The sequence below is a fragment of the Strix aluco genome, chromosome 4 (assembly GCF_031877795.1).
Source record: "Strix aluco isolate bStrAlu1 chromosome 4, bStrAlu1.hap1, whole genome shotgun sequence".
Taxonomy (NCBI): Eukaryota; Metazoa; Chordata; class Aves; order Strigiformes; family Strigidae; genus Strix; species Strix aluco.
Genome location: NC_133934.1, coordinates 31,307,563 through 31,331,422, shown reverse-complemented (window position 1 = coordinate 31,331,422; position 23,860 = coordinate 31,307,563). Strand labels below are relative to the sequence as shown.

Here is a 23,860-nt window from a genome sequence, read left to right as displayed (position 1 = left end):
AATGGTTGATTGATTTAAAAATTAACAGTGATTTGGTAAAATATATTATAATTAGAATAGTGATTTGATTATAGATTTGAGAACGACAAGATTACAAGACTTACAAGGCATTCTGAATCGAAGTGTATATATATATATGTATATATGTAAAACACCAGACATACACACAAACAGTGCAGAAATATTTGGATATCCAGTGAAATATAAACATCCACGCTCTAAAGGTAAATGTGTGTAAACACATAGATAGGGAAAGAGGTGGATGGAAGAGGCTAAGCCTATAGTTAAAATCTCCCTCTTCTCCAGTTCAGAGCAAATACTCACAATTCATTGGTATTTCTCAACGAGCGGTAATTGAGAGTCGAGAAGAAGTCTGACTTCACCCTGGCCTTCCACCAGCTTTGTGGGCAGACAGTCTTCAAACTTTGAGAAGTCTGAGCCTGAGAGGTGTCCCAGCTCAGGGGAGATGCTGGTCACAGCCCACTGAGATCCAGGAGAGCTCAAAGATTCACTTAGAATCACTGTTTATAGGGTCCAAAGTAATTGACTTTCATCAGGTAATTTTCCATTTCAGCCCAAGTTGGATGAAGAAATGGTACTCTCCACCAGTTGCACAGGCCCAGAACTTGCTAAATCTTGGAGTTCTGGTATCACCCATTTTGGGTCATGACCCAGGTACAGATGTACGGGCTGTCAGGAGGTGATTGATTGTCATTATTGCTCCCAAGCAATAGGGGAGGCAGGAGCCAGGTACATTAAGGGGGTGCCTTAATGCCCCAGTCCACTGCCTTTTGCAATCCATCTTGGGTTGGTACATGGCCCAGGATGGGGGGGGAAACCACACCAAGCACCCAGCAGCCCCGGTCAGGGGGGCTGCACCACCCCAGGATCCTGAAGGAAGAAATTAGATGAAGGAGGTGCAACACCTGAGCCGACTGAACCGCACAGCTCAAGACATGCTCCATGGCTCACACTTTACCTCTTGGTGTAAGGAGAAATAGAGACAGTTTCTTTTACTAAGAGATGAGTAACTTCCACTTTGGACACAGGTGGGCAAAGGAGGGGCAGGGAATGAACACGTGCATCAGCACCTCAAGCGTCAAAACACCAGCTTTCTGCTCCCCACCCCACAAATTCAAAGGGAACCACAGTCACTGCAGCATTGGTCCAGATCTTCTCCTCTGCCTTCAACATCTCCTGCACAGGGCATTTTACCCTGCTCCCCAAATGTGTTTTAGCTCTAGTAAGCAGGCTTACGTCATCTTACCAACAACATACTTCCTTCTTCAATTAAGACCCACTCCTTTAAGGAAAGTATGGGCAAAGGAAAGGCTTTAACAAAACCTGGAAGTTTTTGATGTAAACTCACTCTAAAGGGCAAGACACTTTTTAATCTATATATATATATCTCTGTATGTATGCACATATGCACACACTCCTTAAGATATTACCCGTATGTCAGGTATGCAGGTATTTCAAGACAGAAGAGTGCCACACACCTCTCTGATGGCAACGCACTAGAAGCACAAGAAAGAAGTATGACGAAAGCTGCTAAAATCCCAACCCCTGCACCAGGCAGTGGGCAAGAGGGATACCCAGGGCGTGAGTGCTGTGGGACGCTGTGGAAGGACATCCTTTGTGCTAGAGACAGTGCAGCAGACACCGTGCTGCTGAAAATACGTCAGTGGAGTTCACCATCACCTTCATCTGGCTTTGGTTACCCCCCGACTAGATTCTTTAAATTGTGAAAAATTCCAACAGGCACTTCACAACATTAAATCACTATAACTAGTAGCAACTCCTAAAGCACCTTTCAAAGCTTTTACTAAAATTTCACGAGTTATCTAATTTTATAATAGATTTCCAAGAATAAACCAATGTTTGTGCTTTAGAAAAAAAAAAAAAAAAAAAAAGACTGACTCCTACCTGCCTAGCTAGCACTAGAGAGCAGCCAGACACGTTGCTGTGACTGGACAAAAGCAGTACTCGGCATCATGTGTTAAGTTTGTAATAGTAAAATATAAATGTGGAAGTTGCAGAGGTTTGTTCTGCAACTTCACACTTACCTCTACAAACACATTAAATAGCTTCACTTTTCTGTTGATCCTCACAGAATCACCTAGGTTGGAAGAGACCTTGATCACCTAGTCCAACCATTAACCTAACACTGACCATTCTCAACTACAAAAAATCCTAACTGTTTTCATATCAAAGCAGCTTCAAGTAGCACATAGGAAGTTTGGAAGGCTTCTTTCTACGTTAGAATATGGCCAATTGGTTTGGCTTTTTGGATTTTGAGCAAGAATTTTCAGCAGGATGAACGACAGCCCCACAGTAACTTTACCCAGGACACATCCCCGTGAAGGGACCGTACTCCAGCAGCACCACTTTTGACAAGCAGTTGTGCAGTAAACAGTTAAAAAAGTTCAGGCTCTTCCCTATTCTGGGTTCCTTGTTCCTGCCCTGTTTTAACATGACCTCTGCTACACATCCCCCTCCACACAGCAACAGAAACACACCAGGGACAGAGTGTGTGTTCCCAGTCTGTGGGAAAGGAGCAGCTGTAGGTTTTGGCTGCAATGTTTGGTTCAGAAGGAAAAAAAAAAAAAACCCACAGCAAAAACCCAAAAAACCACACCACCAAACCAAGGCAGTGCCTGACCTAGTAATTAGCAATGGTACAGTCAGCAGCACCCTTCCTTCAGGCCAAGACATGAACATTTAGACCCGGAGCCTGAAATTGCAGGCTGTTTTCATACCACTGTGCATGACAGGCATTGTGCTGCTGCAGTCTGAGAGAAATGGGGCATTAAGGGGTTTTCTTGGCAGAGAAACCTGAAAGAGCTACAAATTTTTGTGAGCTAGTTTGTGAGCTACAAATGGAATGGTCAAGTTTGTAAGGCTCCATACTACTTCAGCTTCAGTAAAAGGCAGATTCAAAATATTAGAAACTGTATCTTCTATTTTACAAGACTGCTACTGAGTAGATCTTAGCGGGTTATTTAAGCCATTAGCTCAGAATCCAAATCATCACTGAAGAGCAGAGAAAAGCATGTATTTCTGTAACCCATATCTTCAGTGGTCAACATTTTCGAGGTGTTTAAAACACCACCATTTATCAGTATCCAAAATAAATTTAGTAAACTTTCCTCACCTTAAGTACATAATCACTAGGTAAACCTTTGTGGCAGGAATTATGGGAACCAAAAACAATACTGAAAATAACTCAAATGGAGATACTATGCTTTATTAATGGTCTTCCAGATTACATTTCTATTCCTAAAAAGAAAAACAGGAACATATCTAAATCTAAGAATTCCATTGCTGTCAATCCTGGGAATGGAACATTGTTAAGTTGGACCATTTTATTACTTTTCATATACTTTAATATCTCAAAAGTAAAAAAAAAAAACCTCAAATAATACTAGCTCCAGAGAGATTGCATATTGAACACGGTAGGTTGTTAATCACCACACATCAATTTTCTGATAAAAATCCCTGATTAAGAAGTTTTCCCTCTAAATTAAGTTTATAAAATTCTCTGTCGGTGGCTCAGCCACTCAATGGTACAGGAGCTGCTCCCAGGTTTCTGGTTGCTGAGATTATCCAGCCTCGGGTGCACCCTGGAACCGAAGTCCCTGGCGGTGGGAGCCAGCAGTTTTTTCCTTAACACCTTCCGTTAAGCAACACGGAACATGACACAGTCTGCTTCGAGAAGCCTTAAGAATCAGCTCTTGAAGAAACAGGGAAGGTGGCCATGTGTAACAGAGGAAGAAAAGAGGAACCCTCAATACTTACGAGAGTAGATCCTCAAAACTCAGCTGAGCCAGGTCCAGCAAGCAAGAAAACCACGCAAACCCCTCCAAGGGAGCAGGCACCACAGAATAAACAAACCAGACAATAAGCAGATCTCCACTGCAGAAGCTGTCCATAAATGTGTCAGTCCCATGAATCATTCTCTGTAAAAAGTTCAGTGTCTCATCTTCAGTGCTTGTTTAACTATAATTCTGTACATTATATACAAAAATGCACAAGAATAGCTGCTTGATGCTTCCAATCCTTGTTCTTTTGCAGTGATGAAAAATTTTAAAAACCAGAGTCTGGACTTATAAATAGTGCAGAAAATGCAAATGCTAAGAAGACAATGCCTCCTATGATTGTCACTGAAAGGAAAACACAAACCAAAAAGAAATTAGATACTGAAAGTTAAATATCTTCCATGACACAGATTTTTTTTTTTTTTAAATGTCTGATTCCCAAATAACCTTACTTTAAAATTTATGCAGCAAACAGCGGACGTTGTTTCTAGCTCAGTGTCACGATGCCCATATGCCACCCTGCTGTCTAACCACATCTAGAAGAATATATTCTGGTTCTTAGAAGGAAGTTTTGTTTTACTGCTTTAGCTACTATAAAACAGAGGTTGACACCTGCTGTTGAATATTTGGCTGTATGGGGAAAATACAATATTCTCATGCTGGAGCAAGCCATTGGTTAAGAGTGACATATTAACTAGCATTTTTTGCATAGTTTAGGTAACTATATTGAAAGAGATGGTATCAAAAATATTAACTGCTTGCAGCGGCCACAATCGGCTAGAGGCTGGGACAGTATTCCGGGAAAGCACTACTGTGTATGTTCTCCTACTCTTCTCTGAACAAACTAATGGGCTAGACGGATCTTTGGTCTAACCTAATAAGGCTATTCCTGTGGCCAAAGATCCTCAAAGAGCTTATTAGGAGCATATTAAATCATTGTTAGATTAGCATTGCATCACCAATTTCCTTGGTAATCAAACACGACAGAATGCACATTTCACTTTTTGCAGTGAAGTTGGCTTTTTACAACCTTTGCCACTACAGAACAAATATTCTGAAGCAGCTTCACAGAATCCTTCCTGGGAGCAAGAAATCTCACTACATCACAGGATTGAGAGTTGAAGCAAGCCTCAAGCTAATCTAAAGATAAACAAACAACCCAATGTAACCTTACTGGTCCTTCCTGCTACAGCTAGCAGGTATGATTACAAAAACCCCAAAACACACATTTATGCCAGAGAGTAGCTTTTAAAGCTTTCATATGTCTGATGTAACTTGTAAGTATGCAGTTCTCTTGCTCACCTTAAGGTCTGCACTCAGAATGGCCACAGAATTTCTATTATCCACTGTTGAACACCACATACCAACTACTCAAAATACTGCATTTTCTTCCTCTAGTCACCTACAAACTAGCTAACAGTGAAGCAAAACGTGCTTCACCTGTGTCCATCTTTAAACCTGGAGTGACAATACCCATTTTGATTCCTTAAATCAGAGTCAGTGAACTGTTAAGCTCAATTAAGGCCAGACTCCTTAGGAGCACCCCATGCAGGGTGGTGGCACAGACTCTGCCTGGCAGGAGAGACACACAGCCCTGGGAACAGCACAGCGTCACCCCCCGTGAGGGGAGCTGACAGTGGGGGGTTGGGGGGATGGAGGGAGGCAGGTGGGATGGAAGACACAGACTCAAAAAAGGTTTTTGTTTTTTCCAAAAGTTTTGAGAAACACTGTTCCCAAGCCCGTAGTCATTTACACCACAAACATTACCAGCATTAACGCATTTTCCTGGTTGGAGTGAGTTTTGCTTACCAGTCCTAACAGAAATTTTTTGTGCTATCATTCTCCCTCCAATGACTGCTAAACCAGTGCACAGGCAATGTCCCACCGTTCCTCCTACTGCCACACCATAGGGGTCCTGAGAAAAAAAACATAGAAGGAAAGCATCAGCACAGTTGGAAACCCACTAGTCCTATGACAGCCTCCTGCCATGAAGGAGCACTGCCTAGATTCCCTGGTTGCACGCTGTCAAGCACAGATGATACTCTCTGGTGTTTACTCTGCTCTGCTATCCTTCACTGCCTTAAAGACCAGTAGCAGTGTACATCAGCTCACCAGACAGACTTAAATCTAAACCTGACTAATATAGGAGCATATGGCATGTTTCAACCAAGAAGCATCTTCAAGTCGTTAAATATAGATTCAGAAATCACTCTGATGTACTTAAACAATTAAGCAACCTCTAGAGGGAAGGTGGCAGCTGTTGAGAAACACAGTATGCTGGAAGAACACCAATCTAATTATAAAGAAAGAGAAAAATAAATCCATGAACTGCAACTTAAAGCCTTCAGCAGCTAAAACATTCTGACTCCTTTGTCCAGTTTCACAAGCTTGTGCTCTACACTCTGCCTCCCCAATCATCCAGAGGAAAGCATGAAAGAATTTAAGTCTAGAGGATAACAAACTCCTTTCAAAGTTTATTGTCAATGACAGCTTTCACATCACTGCATAACAAGCAGCTACTCACATGAACAACTCTACTACGTAAAGAGGTTTCTCAGATCTACTTACAAATCAGACAGTTAAGGGCAGCATACGTGTTGAACACCTCATAAAACAGAAGACTTCAGCATTAGAAACAGAAAATGATCTTTTAATGACTGATAACAAAGGCATGACTTTCTGCTGTACAAAGACGAATGAGGGAAAGTGGAGTTAAGTCCCCTGCACATCTTTAAGTGAGACTTTCAGCTTCAAGAGGAATGCATGAAATTGCTCTAACAGGCAAACAACAAAACTGTCTAAGAAATGATACGGTATGAAGAGAACACAACACTGACTGGCCAAAAGAACCAAAACCACCAGCCAGTGAGAAAAGGTGGCAAGCACCAAGCAGAGGACAGGTAGGAAAACTACCAAGAAGTGCAGGTTGGAAGCAGGGCTGTGCCAGCAGAACACACTTGCCTCCAGGATCAGGACCCAAGGTTCCCAGAAATCCCTGTTTCCCTGCAGTCGGCAGTTACCTGCACAGCCCCCACAGGCACAGGGTGGATCTCACCCCCCACCCCATTCCCTAGAGCCATCCCTGGAAGGTAACAAGTTACCTTCCCTCAGCAGAGTGTCTCCAGGAGCAGAAGCGCTCAGACACAGCACCTGAGGCAAAGCCAGTCTAGTAGGATGCTACAGGAGTTTCCTTTCTGTTTCCTTAAATAGATGAACAATTTTCATACACAGTAAACTATTAAGGTGTGAAATCAAGCTCTTAAGGACTGCTGTCCGGATTAGGTTCAGACCTAGAAGACAGACATAACTCATTCTGCTGGTGTATGCGCTGAGACAGCCAAATTACCACCCTTTTTTTCCCCCCCTCCAAAGGAGCCCTGTTTGTTTGTTGTGACAGGATGGACACTACTCACTCAATGAACAGTCATGCAGTATTTTGTTTTCTTTTCACTGAAGAATGTATGGTCACAGCTGATTTACCCCACTGCTCAAATCTCCGTATAAAGATAACTTCTTTCCTCAAAAGCATTTCTGTAATGCTCCTGCTATGTATCTTACTACTCCACAGACAAGGCTTTACATGAATATATTATGAAAAAAAGGGGTATAAAACAATCCCACAGATAAAATGAAAAAAGATCCAGATCATAATCATTCACTGATTTTGAAGGCCAAGATCAAGATACCTTCAATTCATTTTTTGTAGCATTTGTTTCTGAAGCATTTATACAAACACTTCATCTGCTAAAGGCACAACATCCCGCAGTCTTTAGTTGCAATGCTCAGCACTGCTCAGATCAGACCACAGACTCTGATGGACACTTCCTAATGGGACCCTCAGAAAATGCAAACCAGAAGTCAGCCATCACCTGTGAAAAGATGGGCTTAAGCAACTTGCCCAGCATCATATAAAAGCTTGAGCAGAGGCAGTAATGATTCCTCATTTTCCAAGATGGCACATAACTGCCTGAACAATGAGATCATCCTCTCATCCTGCTGTTCCCAGCCTTGTTAGCTCTAAGCACTTTCCCTATACTGTAATAAAGACAAGAGGTTCCTACAGATTATACCTCCTTCATTACACAGCCCTGATTTATCCCTAGGGAAGGTCTGAAAGTGCACTGAAGGAAGCATGAGTCCTAGTGAAAAAAATGTAAATTATCTCAATGCATGAAAAAGCACAGGCAAGATACTTATGTTTATTAAAAGGCTGACTATAAACCTTAATTTTCCTTTAAATATAATAGTTATATACATTCCAATCATCATGCTGAATATAATTTCATTTACAGTATTACTTACTGCACAGCAGTTTAGAGTTTATTTTAGTTCTATACACTATACCATATTCACTTAGATTTTAAAAAAGAGGTATCTTTTTAACAGCTGTGAGTTTGCTGGGATGAAGGTCTCTTTTCAAAGCTCTGTGTTAAAACTGTATGACCACACAGATCAAAGAAATATCTGTTCTGTAACAAAAAACAACTGTATTCAGATGCATGGTATAAACCAACTATTTCCAGAAATGCCTGTGTAGTCCCAACCATGTAACAATAGTTTTCACACTACACAGGGCTTCAGTGCATTTATTTTCAGGTCTTGGCACAGCTGTAACCCTAAGTAAGGCACAGCAAGGCAGCAGGGGTCTGATACCTCCTCCAAGAGTATTTTGTCTCTCCCACTTCTCTGTAGGCAACCCAAAAAGGGCAGAAGAACAGTGGGCATTCCGCAAAACTCACCTCTCTGGCAGCCAAGACTATGGTTGTTAATTGGGAACGATCACCCCATTCTGCTAAAAACGTTAAAGTAAAAGCTTGAACAAAGATTGGAGAAATAAAATGTAGCCACTTCTTCTGAGGTATAGTGGTGCCTGGCCCTGATTCCACATCTCCTGGCCCATTTAACAGTTTAGTTCTCTGAAGCTGTGAAGAAGGGAAAAAAAAGCAAAACAACAACCAACCATAACATTAGAAATGTCATCTAAACAACCCAAATGAAATATTTAAACAGTAAAGCTAGTCATTTAGTATCTGGAACAGTATTTGCCACCGACTGCTGCATTATCAATGTATTATTTATATTAGACATAATTTAAAAAAACTAGCTACATATATACACACACATATATAGACTTGTAATCACCTCTAACCTCCAGTTATTGTCTATCTTGTACTGTTTGCACTGACACAGCACTTTCAGTAGGAATGACACCTGGTTTTTAACCACAGATTTCCTCCTATTTTTAAAGCAGGGATCCCCCTCTTCCCAAGTGGTGCATTTGATAAAATTAATGAAAAGAAAATCTTAAAAGAAATAAGATTAATACTCTACACTATTCCTTAGGAGTGGGTCAGTATATTTAGGAAGTTATTCTAACACAGAACTTTGCTGCAACCCTGTATACCTCAGCATTAATCTGCCTGACCATAAGAAGAAATAAAAGCAGAGGCAAGAGTAAACCGTTGATGTCCTCTCTGCCGGTAATGCATTTTAAAAAACCAAACTAACCAAAAAACTCCACTCTATGGAGAAAATTCCCTTTCTCCTGAGAAGCCAGGCTTGCCACAGAACTGAAATCACCTGTTGAAACAGCCCCTTCTGTCCCATTTACCACCCGTTTTCTGTGTCAGATTATCAATCACAGACACAGCTGAACACCCCAAACACAACAGCGCCGTTCTGCAGCTTCACGGCTGTAACTATTTCATCAGCTATAATCCACAGAAAGTTTATGACTTACTTCCTCATCTTTTTTTTTAATTTCTGCTTGAACTTCCTCCAGCTCTTCCTGACCCTCATCTGGACTCATTTTCAAGCCTTCACGAAGCATTCGGATGCCAAAAATTGCAAACAGTGCTGTTGATACATAGTATGTGTACACACGAGGAATAACTGTGGTGGCATAGCCAAACAAAACTGAAAAGAAAACAAATGTGTCATTTAAAAAATAAGCATGAGGATCGTAATTGTTTTTCCCACATCTAAGAAATGCTTGCCATCAAAGTCTGCAATTCAAATATCCACTGATAAATAAATATTGCGTCTTTTGTTAGTTTTATATAATTTTCTTTTGATTTTTTTTGCAAGATAATGACACTCCAGAAACTCCAACCATTACTGGTCATGCCAGAGACTGAAGTCCATTAACACAGACAAGGCACACCAGGCAAAGGTGATGTGCTGCTATTCCCAAAAGCCAGTCCAGTTTCATATATAAAAATGGAATTGGCATCTCTTTCCAAAAATTTACTTTATCAGATAAAGTTAGAGTAAGATTTTCTACAAGTTAAATCTACTAGACATACCCACAAATCATCCAGCTGTGTGAATCCACGTCTGTCTTCTTTTGCCAAGTGCAAATACCTGCACATTACTATTCCCTCTTCTCCCACACTCCCCCCAAACACACGTGACCAGCTTTGATCTTCCTTTACTTTAAAAGCTCTGATCCCACTCAAACACCAAAAAGCTACCTCCACAGTGCATCTACTTTTACATGCATTGAGGACGATCAAACTAAGTCAAAACTAGTTCTCAAATAAGAAGAAATAGGTATCCAGGACAAAGTACTTACTTCTTCACAAAGTAACACTAGTTAAGTGTTTTTGGACAAAAAAGGCCTGTATAAATGAGAGGTAATTAAAATCCCACACCTAACATTCAAGGCTGCTTGGACCATGCACTCACAACTGTTTCTGTTGTTTTACTCCACATGCAGTTAGCTAAAAGGAAGCGCATTACCATGTGTGTTTTCTTGCACACACTTTCTTAGTTGAAAACCACACTCAGAAATTACCACATAATCTGGAAATTAATCCTCACTGCCACTACCAAAAGTAAGACTATGAGACTGAAATTGAGCTGTACTATTAGTAAACACGGCACATACATATATGAATAATAGTATTAGTTGCACAGCTAAATAAGCCAGGAGTTAAACTAAACTTCTTTTTAAAGACTGAAAATACTAAAGTAGAGCAATGCAAAGAAGTATACAAAAAGCTTTTTTTTTTTTTGGTTAGCATTATTTGCATATACAAGCATAGACATAATGAAATGACCAGAACCGTAAGGCAGCTTATTTTGTCAAGCACAGCTTGAAAAGAGACCCCAACTAGTGACTACTTGGATCTAGTGAGTTTAAGTGAGCGTGTTTTCATGAAATCAAGCTGGGCAAAACCCCCAGAAACTTCCAGACACAGCTTGTATAAAACAAGGGCAGTGGAGAGAGGGGAGAAGAAAAAAAGAAAAGAAAAAAAAGGCTCCTTCCAGTCTATATAAAACAACAAACACTATTTCAATTATTTCTGAAATGGGCATGGTTAGAAATGAGCATACATACAACAAATTTATGCTGCATCTGATATACCTGAAGGCTGCTCTATTTTATGATCATTGCTACATAAGCACCCACAGCTACAGGTTCCTCAAGTGCCACCTGACACCTCACTTCCCCGCCCCCCCCACCTCTTGGCTGTCAGTACCACTCATCTCAAACGATCGTGGCAGAACGTCATCTTCCACACATGCAGCTCCCAGCACAAATCCAAAGAGCTACACATACAGGGATACAAGTCAGACAAGGCAAATTTGTCATCATATTAAGAATCTTTTGCCTTAGGAGAAAAAACAGAAGTCACTCCCACATTCCCTTTAGGCACACTAATTTAACAGGAGCTATAAATAAAATGGAAACCAGTGGCCCAAAAAAATCAAAGCAAGTGCTTAGGCTCCCAATTCCATTCCTCTTCCTTAAAGTCATACTGAGGCCTAGGGAGCACAAATACCTCACCAGAGGTAAGAGCCTAAATATTCAATCTGAGCTATGGTCCCTAGGAAAGCCTTCACAATCTCTTCAAAACAGAAAACTGCGTATACCTACTACCTTCATTTTAATTTCAATTAAGATTTACTGATAAATACGTACCCAGAACACTTTAAGAGATGAAACAAAATGAAAAGAGTGCTAACCTGATAAACATGTCATCAGTCCCAAGGCAAGCATAGCACCAGCCAGTACAGTCAAACGGTTGTACCGCATTGCCATGATGGCTGCAATGAAGAAGGTCTTGTCCCCCAGTTCTGATACGATGATGACCGATATAGCAGCCACAAACGCATGAATAAAGCCCAAATTAGTCTTGTCAGCTGACTCTTCACTGACAATGTGAACTGGAGCAACCTGCGAGGACCCCTTCTGTAAGAGGACGGGAAAAAAAAAAACACAAAAAACTCCCTAGTTAATTAGGCTTGAATAGTTAGTTCACAGAAGTACCGAGGCTCATATTTCTCCTGTCATACCATACTGCGTAGCGTGACATTTAAGTATACACCTCTCACGCAGCATTAATGATCATTAACTCGTTACTGGCTGCCACCTACCTCAAATTGCTAGTTAGGCACTTTGCAGGAAGATCAGCTCACGCATTGATTAAAGTAGTACTTTACCATGCACGCTATCACCAGAACATGAGAACCACTATTACAACAAAACATGGGGAAAGCTGCTTTAGTTCAGCTCTAATATTTCTGTATTTATAATCCCTGGCCATTTACTTTATGACCTTAACCAAACAAGCAATTTTCTGATATAAGTATTAAGAATTAAATTCTTCAAAGTAAAATTGGGTGATTAGGATACCTCAGGAGAAATACAAAGTCCTTTCAAAAATGGTCAGAATCACTTTCTTGCCTTGCAAAATCTTTGCATCTCAGCCACGTTAGAATTTTGCACAAGTTTTCATCAGCTTTTTTTTGTACATGCTGTTGTTGGAAAGTAGCTTTAAGACTTTCCAGTGGTCAAACCGGACCTGCACATTCCAGATCTCACTTACTCACCGAAGTGTTTGCTTTTACAGAGATTAAGATATCTACAATCAAAAGCAAGACCCAAAACATGGATGTCGATGTTCACATGCTTGACCGGAGATGGCTAAGCAAGCTTGTTTCAGCACATCTACCAGCAGAGACAGACTGCAACGTGTTTTAACAGCAGCTTCCCGGCATTCCACTTTCAGCAGTGCTGTAAGTTTTTGCTGTTGGTATTCAAAAGTTTCCATGCTCTATATGATTGACAGTGACTTCCCAGAGTTCCTTCACCTTTAGCAGCGCTGTAATTTTTGGTTTTGGTATTTAAAACTTAGTATGCTCTACATGCTACATCAAGCCATATGTTAATGATTTTTTCATCCCTCCGTGCAATCACCTGTCACTGAATCCCCTAACCGAGAAGAGCATTTAAAAAGTTTGAACACAAATAAATTAATCTTAAATATTCAGGAAAAACTAGCAGGTTTTGAGTCACAACAAAGCGTGCTTTCATCTGCTTCTGTGAGGAGCACCTGGAGAGGTGGGTTCCCCCCTCAGCATGCAAGCAAGTGGTGCACGACAATATTTACCTGGTGAAAAAAAAAAGCATTAGCCCATTTTTCACGTCGGACCTAAATTCCCCTCTTTAGCAGAAAAAGGGAAAGCCGCCTTTTAAGGTGGCCCTGCAGCTTTCCCTTTTTCTGCTAAAGAGAGGAATTTCGGACTCCGACGGCCTCCGAACGGCCAGGCGTCCTGCAGGCCAGGCCCGCCTCGCCGGCTGAGAGCTGCCGTGGGGGGCGACTGGGCCGCTCCCGCCGCCGCGGCCCGGCTGAGGGAGGGGAGGGTTGTACAGGCAGCCGGCGCGGCCCGGCCCGGCCCCGCCTCGCCTCACCTCAGCCCGCGGTTCGGCTCCCTGCGCCGCCGGCGGCGGCGGTGGCTCCTTCTTCCTGGCGGGCTCTTCCTCCGGAGCGGCCCGCAGCCCCGCCGGGGCCGCCAGCAGCAGCAGCGCCGCGGCCAACAGCAGCGCGGCGGCCCGGGGGAGCGGCGGGGAGCCCATGGCGGCCGAGCGCTGTGCTGCGGGGGGCCGGCAGGGCACGAGGCCCCTCTTAAAGGCGCCGCGTCACCGCCCTGCCCGCAGCGCCCCAGCCGCGCGGCCCCGCAACCGTCCCCCGACCGCTTCCTGCAGCGGCCCGGCCCGGGGGGCGGGGCCGCGCCGCGCCGCGCTGATTGGCTGCGGCCGCCGCGGGCGGACGCCCCGCCCTCCGCAGCGGGTAGGGGCTGGCGGCCCGTCGGCGTCCCATGCGGGTCCCGCTGCGGCCGGGGCAGCGCCGCGGCCCCGAGGGGGAGACCCAGGCGGTGGCTTCTACCCCCTTCTCCGGCTCCCGGCGTCGGGCGGGGCGGGGCAGGGCGGCTGTGCGGCTTTCCCGGGGGAGCGGGCGGGTCGAAGCGCGTCCCGCCTCCGCTCGGAGTTGCCTGCGGGCAGGGAAAGGGCGCCGAGGGACGGGAAGCGAAGCGGCTGCGTCAGAAGGCAAAAACATTGTATGGGAAGGGCCTGGGCACAGGCCAGGTCTCTAAAAACCCAGGTACGAAGCAGCGCTCTGGGTATGCGTGACCCGAGGAGAGCCGTGCACCCCCGTGCTCTCCCCAGGGCAAGGACAGGAATGTGCTCCCTGAGAAGCAATTCACAGTCTAGTAAACAGGACGTTAGTAAAACAGGGGGACGCTTGGAGGCAGGCTCAAGGAGCCTCCCGAGAATCACTTAAAAAAAATGAAAAAAATTAAAAGATGCGGTCTCGAGACAGGGTTGTTTCTGAATGTTATGGTGAACCGAGGCCACGGACGTGTCAATGGAGGTTGCGAGAGGCAGAAGAGGCACAACTTTCTGTGCAAAGTAATTGCTCATGTTTTGCAAACACAGAGCTCAATTTCGAAAAATTATACAAAACAGAAACAGAAGGTGTAATAAACTCTTTTAATTAGATCATTCATAAGATATACTTCAGTATATAAAAATTATTCTCATATACAAAATATTATACGCATGTAAGAAAACACACTGGAATACCAGCATCCATACGCTACATCACGCAAACTGATCATTCACTCCATGATCAGTAAAAGGGTCAAAATACTCAATGGTTAAGTGCAAAAAAATCCCTGTGCTGAGTGACATCATCACCCTTGTAAAGAATTTCTTTGCAATGTTTGTCAGGTACTGGTTTCCGTCTGTTCTCTGCCTTGGCAGTTCATTACATCTGCTCTCACAGGCTGTTTAAAAAAAGTGTAGTTGTGGTTACAGTCATCCTGCATAACTGCCCCCTCTGACCCACAAGGGATTCCAATAACGCACTGTAAGGGTGACTGAACCATAACCAAAACCATTGATTTTCTGCAAATTCTCTTCTACTGTCTCTCTAGGCAGAGAACCTTCCATGATTTCCCCATTTCAGGGATAAACAAGGAGTTTTCATCAATGAATGAAAACAGTTTGGTGCAGAAGAGATAATGCAGAGAATGGGTCTGTTTATCTCCACTGCTGAGCATGAGTCATTCCTCCACCGCAGCTTTCTCCACCAGTTTTTGTGCTTGCAGTTATAAAGCAGTGGCTGGTTTTAATTATCAACAGGGAAGCACAGAAAGACGATACACAGTTTTCCTCCCTCTGAAGTGATTCAAATAAAAGAGACTAGGAAAAAATATGCTTAAATATTAGACGAGGCATAAAATACAGTAGTTCAAATGATTCCCTGCGCCCTCCTTTCACTACAGTTTTCACGTATTTCTATTTGGGCTTGCTACACAACAGCAAGCGTTTTACACTTAAGATATAATTATAAACCAGAAAAGAGCCAATTAGCATCTTTTCAGTTTGAATTAAGGTCTTCAGTAAATCTTTTTTTAGCTTATATGATATGCAGAGACCTTGCATTGCCCCACATAAACTGGTAACACAGAGGAGATTATCATTAAAATTATGAGCTTTTAAGCTAGAATTGGGATAAAATGTGTGATTTTACCTCAGCTTTAATAAACTGTATATCTCTTATTCCCTTCTAAAAAACATTTCCCAGTTTGCACTAAAGATGCTTTAAAAGAAATAGCATTTGTTAAAAAACAAATGGTATAAATGCTTTTCGATGCTTTGGGTAGGAGCTGAAGTTTTTCTGATAGAACTCATGACTCAAAACAGCAGCCAGCGCCTGGTTAAAAAGAACACACATCACTACACACCACCACATCACATTGTGAAATCCAAGCGTGATGGCCATAGACACATATATGAGGAGCTCTGCAAAATAATGAGGGCAAGAAACTGTCTCAAACCAGTCTCCGAAAGGTATACTGTGGCTCAGACTTATGACCTTTCCTGCAAGCAAACAGAAAGAAATTAGTTCAGAACAATATTCATTAAACAAACTTTTCTAGTCACAATTACAGAACAACATGCTCATTAGAGTTATCATCATCATCCACCTCCATCTGATCTGGCAGCTTTGCACTTCTTAATGAAATAAGATGTCACCTCTGGCTGTTTGTGCAAATACAGAGTACGGAAACCTATTTTTAGCCCACATGGAGACAGAAGTGAGGTTCCTGAGGAGTGGCACAAGTCCTAAGCATTAGCACGTGTCTGCTCTTTAGACACTAGAAGCCAGACCTTCATTTTAAGTTCTATAAAACTATACATACAGATACACATTCCCCCTATTCAGCCATCCAATCTCTTTTCCAACAGCCTCATTTACTGAAAGTCTTAGAGAGAGCACCACATTACAGGAACTGAAAAATACTCATGTTCTAAGGTTAAGCTACAGAAGCCTAATGAAAGGAAAAAATTACTTAAGGAAATGGTTGGCAGAAATGAAACATCTTACCTGATTTACTTTTTCTAAGGTTAGCTAGAATCACAAGACATCTGTGTTGGTGAAGAGAGGCCCAAATGTACATTGTAACTCCTACAACGTGATACCAGCAGATCTGCACAGAAAGCTCTTTTCCTGAATGAAAGATGTTTCATTAATATATATAGCCGGCAAACACCTTCCTAAGCATCATCCCAAAAATCGTACACATTTTCAAAATGTTACTGTCTTACAAAATTCTAGTAGTGAGCCTCTAACACCTTTAAAGCTGCTTTTAAATCCTGCATCACTTAAATGCTCAGCTGGTAGTTCATTTCCCTTAACCGCTCTATACTAAAAATATCTAGTTTTTAATCCAGTAGCTTGAGGTACAGCATGATGTACGACCGATACATAATTGATAGTCTAAGACCTCACTATTCAATGGTGTTTGTAATTCTTATTATCCTAATCAATGATGTTGTCACAGCTCAGGTCAACATAGAAGTACACAGTTGTTTGTTGCATTCACAGTAAGTGAGATACATATATACACCTACACACACACAGGCACACTGTGAACCACTTAAGCCTTAAAAAGAAGTTAATTGTATTAAGGATGATTTCCAATGTACGAACCAATACGCCAACTCCAAGAACCTACAAGATGTGAAAGGTAGAAGACAGGTCCAGAAAGAAAGAAAAAGGCTTTATCTACATATAGGAGATCTGAAGGTTCTTTTAAAAAAAAAATCACTGATGTGTTTGGAAGTGGTTAAAAACTTCACTGAAGTTACATACTTGGTAATGACCACCCCACAAAAATTAGTTACGGAAGAAGTGCTACAACCAGCTCATGGTTCATCTGTGCAGGGGAATAACAGCTCAGTTGTGAGACTCAGTGGAATGTGTTGGCAGAAACAAGTCACATAATTTAAATTTCTGATGTAGTAATGGAGACATTATAGTACTGAGGGAAAGAAGAGACTGACTGATGTAAGGCAGAGCAGTGGCAAGTTCTCAGTGGAAAACAAAGGAGGTGGCCAGGGCAGCCTTGTAGACTGACCTTACAGGAAAGCTTACAACAAAAAAACAAACTCCAGTTTGATAACTGAAGTTGTGTACTAGCATTTGAGATCTCATAACTATTACTGTCCTTCACAGAGCATATGTATCTTAATACAAAACCGATCGGTAATGATCACGAAAGTATCTATGGGAGATGTCTTTCAGGAAATAACAGGGATTGTTAACATGAAAGTCTGTCTGTGTTTCTGTATAATGCTGGTTGATTATGTGATATACTGAAACATAGTTACTTTCAACTATGCCAGTAAGTATTTTTATGTCTCATGAGTTAACACACTTCTCACACAAGCAGCCCTCTATGAAACCACTTTCCGCGATGGAAACAAATGGGAGCAAAACTGCATCTTTGGTAATAACTAAGCAGGTATTTACCATTCCTGACGTCAGTAGGCACTTGACATAGCACAGTTGAGCCAACGGCAATGTAGTAACCAAGTCCAAAGCAATACTGCACAATATGAATGACGCCATTGGAAAACACACTGGTCCAGAGGCATTCTGCAAGTCTTCGACAGCTATGCAGCCAAAGCAGCAGGAGAACTAGAAGCGCAGAGAAGTGCTCACTATCTGCTTGCAGATAAAAAATAGCAACTTTGAGACAGATAGAAACAATTTAATCCTGACAGTGCTTCAAAAAGGCTATTTCTTCCCTTCCCCACAGCAAAATTTTACCCTCATTTTAAATTAACTGAGCACTGGGGAAAATATTGGTACATGTGAGGCACTGCTGACCACAGTAAGATTACTTCTAGAAGGTGCTAATGGCCCTTTCTGCTAAAAGGGCTGATGAAAGCCATCATATCCATAAATTAGAATAATTTCTACCTTGAATAATAACAAAAGGACTTGGTATTCCAGAAAGTCACTTGAAGCCTAGTTTAAAAGCAGCTAATCAAGTAACACTTGAAGAATACAAATTCAGCACAGGATGGCAGTGCACCTTTCTAATATTTATATGGCTGCATCATAATAGCCGGAATACTTGCCAGTGTCCTCACTCTGAGAATCTCTGCCAGGAGCATGGTGCACGTGCTGAATCCATGATGGGAGCGACCCTCTGAGGAACTCGGCTCGAAAAAGCCAGATCAGCAGAAAGCCATTCCAGAGCACAGAAACCACATAGAAGTGAGTAAACCACCTGTGGGAAAAAAAAGGGTCTTCATTAATGTTGTCATTGTTCCTTAGTTGGAAATGTAGCTGCAGGCCATGCTTGCCTGGTGGTGAGTACATTCCCTTCTGGTCCCCGCGTCAGTAAGCAGAGGACTCAGGACTCCAGTGGTACCAAGCAGGAATAACCCCAATGCCTTCTTCCTCCAGCAAAATGCTGCCTGGAATAACCTCTAATTTAGCTTACCTTACTAACCATAGCTGCACTGAAGAGAAGAAAGCATAAACGACACATTGCAAAGGTATTCCTCAATGCTTACAATTAATCATGATGTGCACAACTTTTTTGTTGTTACACCACTGAAAGCACATCCAAATTAATCTTCTGGGCATTTCCAGGCTGTTGCACCTAGCAGCACTCCCACTTTCCTCAGTTCTAGTGCATGCATTACATGACATGTTAAAGTTCATAAGTGACAAATGCAGACAGTAAAAGGCACCCAGAAGTAATTACTCACTGTACACTAAAATATCTCGTCCCTCTGCAAATTCAAGGTCTGCAACAGTCATACAGAAAAAAATGAGAGACCACCAATACCACTGGGTGATTACAAGGCAAGATCGCACGTTCTTTTGAAGAAAACAAAGAATCCCCCAGACCCATAATGCACTTATAAAAGCACATTATGCATTACTGAAATGCAAGACATTACAGTCAGGACGGGTAACCTGATGAGTTAAACAGCCTACGATATCCAGCTCAAACTAGGTGATCCAGTACTTCCTTTTGCTTTTAAAACTAGAAGTCCTTCCGGCTATGAATAAAAACCAGGACCTCTGGAAACACCTGCAAAGAGATTAAATAGGTACCATGGGAAGGTGCCGATGGCCTTGTCTTGACAATGTAACTATTGGTACAAAACCAGGATGTAACTGTACAGTCAGGGAAGACCGTATCTCTCTGGAACATGCAAACTTTTCTTCTGGGGGAGTGTAGGGGTACAACACCCTTACTTAGTGAAACCAAATAAAGTGATCCCCTCCCAGAGCAGCTCGGGTTCAACAGCAATACAAAGGCCAAGTCAGAACCACAGAGATAGCGAGCATCCCTGCCATGCTCCAGAGCACCTTGCCCATTAGCAGTTGGTAATCCCTTCAGATGATCACTTCTCCTCCTTGGTTTCTTCTACCAAGCAGAGACAGCAACACTCGCTCTGCTAATTTGCAACAGAAGTAAAATTTTGCCCCTCTCCCTCATCTTCTGCTTAGAGAACAAATAGAACTTGTATATTGATAAAAACTTATCACCATCTCCAAGTTTCAAGCTTTCCCTGCTGTCCTGTTACTCAATAGAATTCTGTCTCATCACTCACCAGGGAACTTTCTTCACACGTGTTGCTTTTTGCTACCAGCACAAACAAGCCCTGACAACTTAGCAGAGATACGCTCCCATATCCCATTGCTTTCAGCAATCCTGATTATGCTGAGGATGTATCTGACCTACAGAGCAATCCAGCACTGCAGTTAAGTACATGCGTCATCCCTCGAGGAGAGGAATGTTCACCATTTGCCAAACAAGCCCAAAATGAATCATAACATTTGACAAGATGGAATAGCAAAGTTAAAAACAAGCCCAGGCTAGTGAAAATACAGTGCTTGTTTGGAAAGAAGATGCAGATGAATAGAAACAGAAAATGCCTCAACTGTTACCTTCAGGGTCTTCTCTCTTCTTTCAGCTAGCACGGTTATGGGTTCACTAACTACTCAAGTAACAGAATCACTTTCTAAATGTTGAGAGCTCGAGACCAATTCCCTGAAAAAGCCACATTCTTCAGACACCATCTTTCCTAAGGGGTGGCGGGAAACTTCTGTTGGAGAAAGCTCAACTCAAACAAGAACCTACCTTAAGAACATGCCATTTTGCAGCACACTGAAATTAAGACAAAGCCTTTATGAGCCCTTATTTTCACCAAGGGTACCACATAACTTAAACACATCCCTGGGTATTTTCTGTAACCAGAAGCCTGATAACCAAGATACTACATTACAAACTTTCCATGAATAACATGCTGTGTCATAAAACTCTTTTTAAACACTTGGTTTGAAAGTTATGTGTATAAAATGTGACAGTGATAGCAAGATCATTACATTAGAGGTGATCTGATATTTGGGTTAAGTAGCCTCGTGGTCCTGTCCTGCTGGCCTTGCAAGATCCTGTCATGCCTATGTTCAAGTCAAAGGCTAGTTCTAGTCGTGAATCTTGGCTGATCAAAACCGATGAAATACCAGTAACGTATAGAAAGCTGTAAATGTTTTTTTCCCCTCTCTTTCGTCCTATTAAACACCTATTAAGAGATGTGTTTCAGTAATGCAGTGGTTCTTTTGCCTTATTAGAGACTGTTTATGCTGGGTCCAGATCGTTGTGTTAACATGCTGCTAGTAGTATCCTAAGTCACATTTTAAAAAGAAACCTTGAAGAAAGGAGATGACAACTGAGAATCGGTTTAAGACAGTAAAGCTGCAGTATATTTGCACAGTCACAGTTAACACTCAGGAATCCGTATTCCCAGGTCTCTCACCCGAGTCTTGCCAGAAGGTTTGTTTTGCAGATACTGCATGGGACTGGGATTGGAGGGATTAGGCTTTTGTTCCAATTTGGAATATATAGACTCTGTATGATCGCGGTCTCTATGCTCCTCAGTTCCCCACCCGTACAAGCAGAATAACACTTCTGGGAAAACAAACAAACAAACAAACAAACAAAAAAAAACCACCAAAAAAACCCCCACGAGCCCAAATAAAAATACGCAAAGCTGTCTGCATATTTTCTACATCTTCAGTTGAATTAACCGAAATGCATCTACAGTTCCTCCCGTGCCGCCGTGCCGCAGGGCCCGCCGCGCCCCAGGGCCTGGCACGGCGGCAGGGGCCGGCCTCGCCCCCCAGCCCGCCCTCACCTCTTGGGCACCTGGAGCCGGCGCAGCCAGGCCGGGCGCTGCCCGCCGCCGCTCTTCGTCTTCCCGTAGCGGAGGAGATCCTGGAAGAGGCCGGAGATGCCGCCGCCGGGCCGCCGCGCCGGGGCCTGCTGCCGCCGCAGCACCAGCAGCGCGGCCAGGAAGGCGGCGGCCAGCAGGGCCCAGGCGGCGGCCAGCACCGCCGGCATCGCCCCAGCCCCGGCCCCGGCCCCGGCCCCGGCCTGCTCCGCCTACCGCCGTGGCGGCGGCACCTCCCCTTCCTCTTCCCGCCCTCGGGGACAAGGGGGCCCGCCCCAGCGGGCAGCGGGGGAACCCTGCGGCACCGACCAGACCGGCGGGACGGAGGCGCGGTGGCCGCTGCACTCTGTCCCTGCAGCTGGCTGCCAAAATAGGGGGGTGGGATCTGTGTTTGTAGCGTTCCCTTGTGCATCTTTCCGCGTTTGCGCTGCCTCCATCGCCTCTCCGCGCCCAGAGTCGGAGGCGGTGGGGAAGCTGCCGCAGGTTTAACAGCGCCGGGGAGAGACAAACCCGGTAGTTCGGCCGCGGTCCGCCCCGGTAACCCGGGAACAACTCCCGTGCAGTTGCCCGTTCGCTCACCCGGTTCCCCTTTGGGGGTCACCCCACCTGCCTGCTTACCCGTCAGCCGCCTCCTCCGTGTTACATGCACGCGGCGTCTCCCATTCATAAGTTTATTCTAATACTATCGTTGGGTTTGTCATTACAAGAAGGGAAAGGCTTTCTTTGCCTTTCTTTTGCCCTGAGAAAGCAAGAAGCCAAATCAACTCGGCACCAAAGAGGGACAGTTCCTCTGACCCCCCGTGAGAAATGTCCAGTCTGTGCCCCTCTTGCACGCAGGTGGGGATGCGGCTCAAGCCTTCCCTTTGCCAGAGAAACTCGAGCATTACTTGGCAGGAGTTCAGGTGTTGGTCTGTGTCACCAAATATCACCGAGACCATTACCTGACTCACTGCCACCAAGGAGATAACAAAAGATAATTCAAACTTTCCAGGGTATATATGAAGTAATGATGTTTAGTGTGGGTATAGTTGCTAGTACTTATTAATGCTCTAAAGTAAATTAAGATTTTAAATCAGGATTCTCAGGAAAAAATAGTTGGACTGTATTTCCAAGTCTTTAAATACACAGCAACCTAATTTTATTAGTCTTTAGTGCTACTTCAAACCAACATGAAATCAACAGAATAAAGCAATGGCCACCACCTTGCAACTCGCCGAGATTCAGGCCTGAAGTACACATAGGTTTTTGACTTCAAGAGGAACTTCTGTTGATACCGATGTGCTTCCACAACATCCACTGTGGCTGCCTTTATAGTGGTACCTCCCAAGCTGTCTTTAAAGGTGTAGATGACTTTTTCCCATATGGGATTGAATTATGTCATAAGCACTTTAATTGCATCCCAACCAGCTAGCAAACCCATATAGTATCTTTTTTTGGGGGTAGATCAGGCTTGATTGAAAGAAAACTTTTAAATTTTACCAAGGTACTTTCTAAACAGAGGTATAGACTCTGCCTAAATTATTTTGAGGATGCATTTATGACTGCATTAATCCATCCCATCAATCCTGCAAAGCAGCACGTGCTCAGCTGAGGCACTGATGACATCAATAACATTGCTTAGGAAAAAATAGTTGGAATTTACATTTTCTGCTAAAACATAAATTGGTAGCTCTCCAGTTGTATCTGCATAAGGTGTTATAATAAATATTTTAATGTCAATATAGTTTATGTCCAGGTTTGGAGTTTGGTCTAATTTTCTTGTCAATTCAGATTTCACAGCTAATTGTTTTGGGTAATTAGCAGGAGATTAAAATACCAGGCAAGTGGGTGGATATTTTTGGGGAGTGGGAGGGAGGAGCAGGTGATGTGCGGGTAATCCCACAGCTAGTGAGGGCAGGGGAAGGAGAGCATGCCTGGGCAGCGCTGGGGAGGAGGGAGGGGTGCCATCGCTGCTCCCCAGCCTCGTGCCCCAGGGACCTCAGGCAGTAGCCGCTCTGCCGCGGGTGCCCTTGTCCCAGGGAGCGCGTGGGCAAGTGCTTATTTCTGCGTCCCACATTTTGAAAGTGCTGCTGTGGTGACTGGTTTGGGCAGAGCAGGCCGTGTGAAAGCAGGAAGCAGCCACATCTGCTTTGTGAGCAGCAACGGCACAGGAGCCTCCTACGACAGCTTGCGGGACATGGCAGTGATGTGCTTCTGCAGGCCC

The 23,860-nt window shown here is 43.5% G+C and overlaps 2 protein-coding genes across 3 annotated transcripts; both read right to left on the bottom strand.

The window, feature by feature from the left end:
• Window positions 1-3,231: 3,231 nt before the first annotated feature.
• On the bottom strand, window positions 3,232-13,807 carry TMEM165 (transmembrane protein 165). The gene is made up of 6 exons (XM_074822593.1): window positions 13,519-13,807; window positions 11,790-12,015; window positions 9,559-9,734; window positions 8,558-8,740; window positions 5,628-5,733; window positions 3,232-4,163 (listed from the first exon to the last, which is right to left on the bottom strand). Exons 1-6 carry the CDS (start codon window positions 13,681-13,683, stop codon window positions 4,087-4,089), a joined length of 933 nt encoding a protein of 310 aa, XP_074678694.1. The 5' UTR covers window positions 13,684-13,807; the 3' UTR covers window positions 3,232-4,086.
• A 772-nt stretch (window positions 13,808-14,579) lies between these two features.
• Window positions 14,580-21,842, bottom strand: SRD5A3 (steroid 5 alpha-reductase 3). 2 transcript variants are annotated; one of them, XM_074822567.1, is made up of 5 exons: window positions 21,622-21,842; window positions 18,540-18,695; window positions 17,930-18,120; window positions 16,502-16,624; window positions 14,580-15,993 (listed from the first exon to the last, which is right to left on the bottom strand). In XM_074822567.1, the coding sequence occupies exons 1-5, from the start codon at window positions 21,825-21,827 to the stop codon at window positions 15,734-15,736; spliced, it is 936 nt and encodes a 311-aa protein (XP_074678668.1). In that variant the 5' UTR covers window positions 21,828-21,842; the 3' UTR covers window positions 14,580-15,733. The 2 variants fall into 2 exon arrangements, with proteins under 2 accessions (XP_074678668.1, XP_074678669.1); XM_074822568.1 differs by having other exon boundaries at window positions 17,930-18,124; window positions 18,556-18,695.
• Window positions 21,843-23,860: the final 2,018 nt, after the last annotated feature.

Excerpts from the sequence above, each read along its gene's own strand:
- TMEM165 (XM_074822593.1), bottom strand. The coding sequence starts at position 13,683 with ATGGGCTCCCCGCCGCTCCCCCGGGCCGCCGCGCTGCTGTTGGCCGCG. Across the intron at positions 12,016-13,518 it reads GAGCCGAACCGCGGGCTGAG|AAGGGGTCCTCGCAGGTTGC; the intron begins GTGAGGCGAGGC and ends GTCCTCTTACAG. Across the intron at positions 9,735-11,789 it reads ACTGATGACATGTTTATCAG|TTTTGTTTGGCTATGCCACC; the intron begins GTTAGCACTCTT and ends TTTTCTTTTCAG.
- SRD5A3 (XM_074822567.1), bottom strand. The coding sequence starts at position 21,827 with ATGCCGGCGGTGCTGGCCGCCGCCTGGGCCCTGCTGGCCGCCGCCTTC. Across the intron at positions 18,696-21,621 it reads CGGCTCCAGGTGCCCAAGAG|GTGGTTTACTCACTTCTATG; the intron begins GTGAGGGCGGGC and ends TTTTTCCCACAG. Across the intron at positions 16,625-17,929 it reads GCCTACTGACGTCAGGAATG|GAAAAGAGCTTTCTGTGCAG; the intron begins GTAAATACCTGC and ends TCTTTCATTCAG.